This window comes from Garra rufa, chromosome 4, assembly GCF_049309525.1.
Source record: "Garra rufa chromosome 4, GarRuf1.0, whole genome shotgun sequence".
In the NCBI taxonomy this organism is placed as follows: domain Eukaryota; kingdom Metazoa; phylum Chordata; class Actinopteri; order Cypriniformes; family Cyprinidae; genus Garra; species Garra rufa.
The window spans coordinates 32,285,277-32,293,585 of NC_133364.1; the positions used below are offsets into that span (position 1 = coordinate 32,285,277).

Sequence of the window (8,309 nt, forward strand, 5' to 3'; positions counted from 1 at the left end):
TTCAAAATTGCGGACACCAGGTACGTCCACTATATGGAGATAAATCCTAAAAAAACTATTTTAATAACATAACTCACTCTGGGGTGTCATCTAGAATATTTTAAACTTACTCGTGAAAAGGTTAAGCAAGATAACCTTTATTGACATTCACTGTTTATATACACTAGATAAAAAGAAGTGATACATGTAAATATAACATAAAAAGAAGCGATTCTAAACATGGTCATCAAGTGGGAGTACACTTCTGATAATAAACAACTAAACAATGATAACACACACAATTCTGGACCTAACCAGCAAAGAACAAACGCCAAACATGTCACATAATTACAAAGTCTCTAAGAGTAAAACCTTGCCAGAGGTCTTACAAATGCAAAGCATGCTGGATAACTGACAGGACAAATATATAAAGTGAGAGGGTTTCTTTAAGTCAGGTGTGTGTGTATGTATGTATGTATGTCTTTCTTTTGTTGTTCACCGTTTTTTTGCATGATGTCATAGAGAAACTGAGGAACCCTCACAAACTACAAATCCAGCATAGAGAGGTTCAGTGAATTTAGAGCTGAATGTGTGTAAGTGTGTGAGTGTGTCAGAGATGCTGTAAAAGGACAGAGTGCCAGCTGACATGTCAATATACACTCCTACTCTCTTAGAGGAGCGCAAAGGGACACGTATGACAGTGAACTTCTTATTGTGACGAACAGTAAAACCAAAATCAGAGCAGATCAGACTCCAATAATTTTTATTGGTTCCAAAGCAACATTCATCATTCCCTCCTTTCCTGTTGATACCTTTGTATGTGACTGACATATCAGCATCAGGTCCACTCCATTCAGCCTCCCAGTAACAGCGTCCTGTCAGACTCTCTCGACACAGAACCTGAATGCACTCATCAAATCTCTCTGGATGATCAGAATATAACTGATCCTCTTTCACATGTATCACCTTTTTGTTCTCCTCAGAAATAATTAGATGAGAGTTTGCTGTGTTTGGATCCAGTGTGAGATCACAGGCATCTAAATACAAAAAGAAACAATACCTATAACAAAACAACAACAACACAAGGTGTGTGTCTGTGTTTGCAAACGTACATTTGTGTAGTCCTGCTGTAATCCTGCACTCTCCTCCATGAGACACACTACAAGACACACAAAATGTCACATTCTGATATGATCAGTAAACACACAGACAGCAGTGAGATTATTTCTGCTCAACATACTTGAGTTTGTCTAGTGTGCAGTTTGGATCCTCCAGTTTTTCGGAGAGCAGCTTGACTCCAGAATCTCCTGGATGATTGTAGCTCAGATCCAGCTCTCTCAGATTTGAGGGGTTTGAAGTCAGAGCTGAAGTTAAACAACCACAGCCTTCCTCTGTCACCATACAGCCAGACAACCTACAAATACACACAGCAACAGTCCATGTGACGTGTTTGGTTTGGCAATCAAACATATACAGAAATATTTGTATCTGTAATCTTTGAGAGTACAAATTATCTAATTTAAATGTAATTTGACTATGCATTTCATTTATCTAACACTCTACATCAGAGGTTTTCATCTCTGCGCCTGAGAACCCACTATCCTGCGAAATTTATTTCCAACCTGTTTCAGAACATGTTTTCTCAAGCAATACCCGGGACCACAGCTTACATCTTACAACTAGCTCATTTAATTAGCACTAAAACTAAACACTGTAGACATGTGATTTGGCACCAGGGATGTTATACACACAGAACATATCTAGTCATATGAAACAAACCTTAGTATGTTTAGTTGACAATATGCACTCTTTAGTCCAAAAGATAGCAGCTTTACTCCTGAATCCTGTAGGTCATTGTTACTGAGGTCGAGCTCTCTCAGACTAGAGTTTGATGAACGTAGAACTGAAGACAAACTTTCACAGCACTTACCAGTGAGGTTACAGATGACCAGTCTATACAAAAATAAAGCAGAAAGTAAATAACTTTATCCATTTATCCAGTCACAATATCCATTAAATGGCTGACAGACATTAACTAATCTGTGGGATTCTAGAGAAACTTATGTCTTCAAACATTTACATTTACTGATTTTATCCAAAATGACATACAAATAAGGTATACAACTTTTTTTTTAAATTTATGAAATTATTTTACTGCATAATTTATCTGTATAATATTGTAAGGCTTTTGCTAAAAAAAAAAAGAAATCTGCTTGATATGAATATTAACCATCTGGGGGGATTTGGGCCCTAGTTTTGACATGCCCTGACATTTGTGTTTTTTCAGTATCTTAAGCACTTATGAATTGCTAAAGATTGTATTGTATTCAGCGCAAACTGATCTACAAAAATATGTGAGCAACATGAATGTACCTGTTTGTGTTATTGAGAAAACAACATTTATGTAATTAGTAAAAAAAAAAGTAGACAAGATTTTTCTTCAAAATTGTCAAAATTGTGTCTTCAATTATGATAAATCATCACATCACATTCTTCTGAGGTAAATTCTGACTTATTCCTCACAGCAAGCCTTCTTCCAGAAAGTAGTCGATATGAACGTAATGAATCTTCACACTTAGTTTAATTTGTTCACACGTCTCACATGGATGATTATCTTAAGAATAGTGCATGCTGCTCGTGGGTGTGATCACATTACAGATAATGAGATGATTAAGACTGTACCTATCGTTGAGTTCATACTGTTTATTTTATCAGAAAGTAGTTGCTTTCAACATGAGTTACATAAAAAAGTACACTTACATTCAAGCTTTCTATACATATGTTTATCACGTTTGTAAGGCAAGTATTCAATAGGATTCAGGTTGTTTTATTTATGTGTCTGTGAAGAAAGTTGACGGCAGAGCGCATCTTTATTTTACAAAAGCACATTGTTTTTTGTTAATGTGACTATAATTACATAAAAGTAGACCTTTTGCCATTTCAAATAATGCAAAGCTTTTACCCGTATGATCAAAAATGAAAAGTATTTTTAGTTATTTTCATGATCATCAAGAAAAATAAATAATGTTTACCAATTCAACGAAGAGCACGCAAAAATAGATGTGAGGCTATATCTCAGCAAAGGTGTATTGAGACCAAACTTGATGTGTGTTATAACAATGAATATGAGCTACAGCTAGCTGCGCAGTTTTACCGCAGTGCCACCTAGTGTTCGGGAGCTATGTAAAATGGCTATTTTTGCTTATAACTTCTGAATGGTTTGGCCAAAAATCACAAAACACTCTATATATTTTGGGGAGCATGCTGAGTTGAACCATTTTGTTTTCAAACTTTTCGTAGACTGTTGGTCCAATTGTCACCAAATTTTGCTCAGATCATCTTCAAAAAGTTATGGATTTTGTGTCAATATATGAAATGGAATGATGTTAAACTGTGTCTGAGGTTGTATCTCTGCAAAGCATTGGCATATTGACACCAAACTTTGAGTGGGCCATTGTCACCTCACACTGACCACGCCATATCAATTTGGTAACAGCACCACCAGGTCTGACTGATAAACCATTCATTAACCTTTAACCCCTTAAGTGTTTGAACATAGACGTGCAAGTGCACTATCCAAACTTAAATGGTTATAATTCATGAATGCTTTGGAATACAGATCTAAGGTTGGACTTAGTTATAGAGTAATAGAAGTTATAGAATTTTAAATTTATTGTAAAGACAATGCACAGTATTTTGTTATATATAAAATAAATATTTTTCAAAATATTTTAATCCAAAACTGTTATAAAATTAAAGCCTTATGTCTAAATAAGTTAAGTTCCAAATTTGAAGTTGATATAAAAAAATTGGGTTCCTGTGAGATTTTACTTAGGGCGTTATACCACAAACAGCTATCGGGTGCCATGAAAACACCATTGAACTTTTCTGATGGATTTTTCTGTCACAAATGTCTAAATTTCTCTGTCAATATTACTTCAAAAAATAACTAACAAATACAGTCGTAAAGGTCTGAGTCTCAAGATTCCATATGTATTTTGTTAACCCTTATGTGTTGTTGTGGACGTTTTTCGTCCTCTGAGGGGTGCTGTTGAGTCTTAATTTGGCCACAACTTTTTCTCTGTTAAAGCAAATTAAATGATTTTTTTTTTTGACACATATTTTAAGAAAATGCTTTGAAATTTTTCAAAAACTCAACCATATGCTCTGGGCAAATTTACTGCACTTTCATTATGTTCGTGGATGAAAACATCCACTAAATTAAACTGCTGTAAAAAAATAATCAGATAAATATTTATATATATATATATATTGCATAAATCTGTTAATCAACCTCAGTCCTGTCAAAACTACCAAATCTTTTGAAAAAATTCTGGATTTTGACTCTTTAATTGTCAAGTTCATAAATGATGTCACTGATTTTGAAAAAAAAAAAAAAGACTTATTTTCAATATAAAAGGTAATTGTGGACTGGATTTTTTTTACCTTTTCATAAGTCTTGGACATGTGAAAGATTAGTAAGAAGATTATTGGCGCAGCATCAAATTCCAATTTTTTGATTGCAAAGCGATGACACCAAATAATGATGAATTCTTGATTGTTTGTGGTTTTCCCTGTTGGGAAGAGGTAAAATTAGTAAATTTTACTGTTGATTATCAGTTGGCCCCATTAACCCTTTAGGCCTTTGCAAAAAAAAAGCTTAGTTTTACATAGAGTTCTATGGAGTATAACGGCATATTATAGTGTGCGAGTGAGTGTGTGTGTGTGTGTGTGTGTGTGTGTGTGTGTGTGTGTGTGTGTGTGAGAGAGTGTGATAGTGAGTGAAAGTGAGTGAAAGTGTGAGAGAGACCTCTGTGCACCTTGACACATCTGAGAAAATCAAAATAAGCACCTCAGCTCTCAGAACTACATGGAGTAAACAAAAACAAAGTAAGTATATTTATGTTTTTGTTTACCATATAGTTCTGAGAGCTGAGGTGCTTATTTTGATTTTCTCAGATGTATCAAGGTGCACAGAGGTCTCTCTCTGTCACGAGCCGGGTTTGACTCTCGCCATCTAGTTTCTTCTCTCTATGTCATTTTCTCTTTCTCCCTCTCCCCAGCTGTCTGCTATCGCAATCGGGGCTCGCGCTGATTGCTTCTGCACCTGTTCCCCATCTTTGCTCTGATTGTCCTCTCTATTTCTACCTGTTTGTTTCTGGGCATTACTGCTGATTATTACTCTCTGTGCCAGTACGTCTGCTCTCAACGATCCTTTACCTTAGCGAGTCCAGTTCTGTCTAAGCCCTGTCGAGTTTGCTGTCCGGTCCTGTCTGTTGCAAGTAACTGTCTAGACTTTTTGTGTCTGCCCAGTTTTGCTGTATTTGCACCTTTGGCGTCTCGCCCCCCCTGGAATCCACCGCTGGCTCACCTGTTACTGCTGAGGAGCTTCCCCTGGCTGCGCTGCCGGTGACTGCGCTCTCCAGCTGTCTCTAAGACTTTTTCGTTCCTGTTTTTCAACTTCATTAATCCTGTTTGCGCTACCGAAGAGGAGGTGGACGGCAGACAGCTTGTGTTTATCTTTTGTCGTTGCAAAGAACGAATAAAGCCCTCTGTTTGATTTTCCCGGCCTTCGCCTCTGGGTCCTTCTCTCTTCTCGTAACACTCTCACACTCACAGACACTCACACACACTCTCATACACTCTCACACACTTTCACTCACACACACTTACACACACACACACACACACACGCACACACACTATAAAATGCTGTTATACTCCATAGAACTCTATGTAAAATTAAGCTCTTTTTTTTTGCAAAGGGCTATCTAATGGGTTAATGGGGCCAACTGATCATCAACAGTAAAATTTACTAATTTTACCTCTTCCCAACAGAGAAAACCACAAACAATCAAGAATTCATCATTATATGGTGTCTTGGCTTTGCAATCAAAAAATGTGGTTATAATAGGAGTCAATGGGGCAAAAACAGCTACGGACAACAAATGAGGGAGAAAAAATTACAATCTGATGCTGTGCCAAAACTAACAATGCACGAAAGCCAATCTTCTTACTAATCTTTCACAAGTCCAAGACTGTTAAAAAGGTAAAAAAAAAAAAAAAAAAAAAAAAATCCAGTCCACAATTACCTTTTTTATTGAAGATAAGTCATTTTGTGTGGGTTTTTTTTTTTTTTTTTCAAAATCAGTGACATCTTTTACGAACTTGGCAATTAAAGAGTCAAAATCCTGAATTTTTTCAAAAGATTTGGTAGTTTTGATCAGGAGTGAGGTTGATTAACAGATTTATGCAAAAAAATTCAAAAAAATATTTATCCACTACATTTTTACAGCAGTTTAATTTAGTGGATGTTTTCATCCACGAACATAACGAAAGGGCAGTGAATGTGAACAATGCACAAGGGTTAAGATTATAAAAAAATTATGATTTTAAAAGACCGTAATACATTATGTAATGTGACACTTGACTCCACACACCAAGGGGAGGAGACCGCTAAAAGACTTTAAAGTACAATAAATGTAAAATTCTATAGCTTCTATAACTCTATAACTAAGTCCAACCTTAGGTCTGTATACCAAAGCGTTCATGAATAATAACAGTTTAAGTTTGGATAGTGCACTTTCACATTGTAGTATTTCAGCGCGAATCAGACAATTAAGGAGATTCGATTAGAAGTAAAAACACTTCTAAAGCCTCAAACTCCACAAATTCCAGCAACTCCAGCACGACCAGACCCCTGTCATAAATCTGACGTTTGATACCCTGGCGCCAGCCAGCTCGAAGCAACCATTTAAACTAGAAGCTTAAAACTAGGAACTTGCAACATTAACACAAAAGGACCCTTGTTGACAATCACAAATTTGGGGCAAATAACCAAGATTAATGGTCAAAGAAATGCACATCATGAACATCACATGAGTTAAGTCATTAGAGTTTGGTTGGTGGACTCCTGAAAGACTGAGATTCCTTCCCTAAACTTTTGACCTCCCAGCTTAGAGAACAGACCCTCACATTCCCAGAAAACTGCCCATTGATGTATATATGCACCTAAAATTATGCTAAAAGAACTTATGAGCAACTCATCATTTCTATGCAGAACTTCCTATCCTCTTTGTAACCCATACATTTGCCTATTATGTTTTAATCACTTATTGTGTATGTCCCTTTTGATAACTATTGAATAGTTTAATGGTTTATATTGGTGTTTGATGTGCATGGTCTTGAAATTGCATTCTTGAAATGTTTCTATAATTCAATTCTTTGTAAAATGTATTTTAGTCTTGTTATCGAAATCATGTCCAAATTTAACTTTGCCAAGAGCGGGAAAGTTGGGACCACGGGACTGATAAGATAACATTGTGATTTATGGTTGGGAGGAGGAACCAGCAGTACCCCAACTTAGGACAATGTTCTAATTGGTCAAGACACCATTTTGGATGTGTCCAAAAGCTGAGTTTAAATACCCAGGACACCATCAAATCGCTCTCTTACTCTTCTCTTACGCGCTTACTCCATACTCTCGCTCTCACTCTCTTACGGCTTCGTGCCGCCGCGTCTCGACGCTGCCTGGCCTGCATGCCAGCTGCTCCTCTAAAGGAAACATGAGGAGATCATTACACTCCTGTCTTTTACTTTAATTCTTTTATTTCTTTCCGTTGAGAGTTTCGTGTTCTTTTTAAGTTTTGTGCAAGGCGCGACAGACCCAAACGTCTTCGCTGACCTGAACTTTAACAGCGCACAACTCGCATCCTCAGCCAAGCCAATGCCCAAGACTTCACAAAGGACCACAGAACCAACCAATCAGCAACCTCGGGAAGGCCCCCTTTCTGGAGCGACGCAACCAAAGGAATTTCCTCGGCACAGAAAAAGGCAACGCAAGTAACCTCCAGGTTCTAACTGAACTGGTGCATTTGATATAAAGTTTAATAACCTCTTTGAGAGACTCAATACGAGGGTTAATTAATTGATTGATGGTTGTTCAGGTCTAAGCAATTACACATATTGCTATAAACTTGGGACTTCATATTTTCATTCCTCTAAACTCATTTCTTTCCTCACTTTCTCTTTCTGCAACCTGTGTGAATGCGTGTGTTTATGTTAGATTAGTTTGTATGTGTTAGGTTTATCCAATAAAAATCATATTTTTATTAGAAAAGATAAGTATCTTGTGTTTTGTGCTTACAAGTTAATGTCTTAAACTGCCGATTTTGCTACTGTGCTTATAAATAGTGTTTTCACTATATTCTGGATAATAATATCCATTGCAGAGTTTCTGTTACACGGCTCGTTTAATGAATCGCGGGTCGACTCTGAACAGCCGTAAAACAGCGATTCTATTCAAATTCCCTATTGAATCATATTCGATT

At 36.7% G+C, this 8,309-nt stretch overlaps 1 protein-coding gene across 1 annotated transcript; it reads right to left on the reverse strand.

The window, feature by feature from the left end:
• Positions 1 to 203: 203 nt before the first annotated feature.
• Positions 204 to 5,445, reverse strand: LOC141332886 (tripartite motif-containing protein 14-like). The gene is made up of 5 exons (XM_073837847.1): positions 5,351 to 5,445; positions 1,759 to 1,932; positions 1,220 to 1,393; positions 1,092 to 1,138; positions 204 to 1,016 (listed from the first exon to the last, which is right to left on the reverse strand). The coding sequence occupies exons 1-5, from the start codon at positions 5,443 to 5,445 to the stop codon at positions 496 to 498; spliced, it is 1,011 nt and encodes a 336-aa protein (XP_073693948.1). The 3' UTR covers positions 204 to 495.
• Positions 5,446 to 8,309: the final 2,864 nt, after the last annotated feature.

Excerpts from the sequence above, each read along its gene's own strand:
- LOC141332886 (XM_073837847.1), bottom strand. The coding sequence starts at position 5,445 with ATGAAGTTGAAAAACAGGAACGAAAAAGTCTTAGAGACAGCTGGAGAG. Across the intron at positions 1,933-5,350 it reads AAGCTCCTCAGCAGTAACAG|ACTGGTCATCTGTAACCTCA; the intron begins GTGAGCCAGCGG and ends ATTTTTGTATAG. Across the intron at positions 1,394-1,758 it reads TGTCAACTAAACATACTAAG|GTTGTCTGGCTGTATGGTGA; the intron begins GTTTGTTTCATA and ends GTGTATTTGTAG.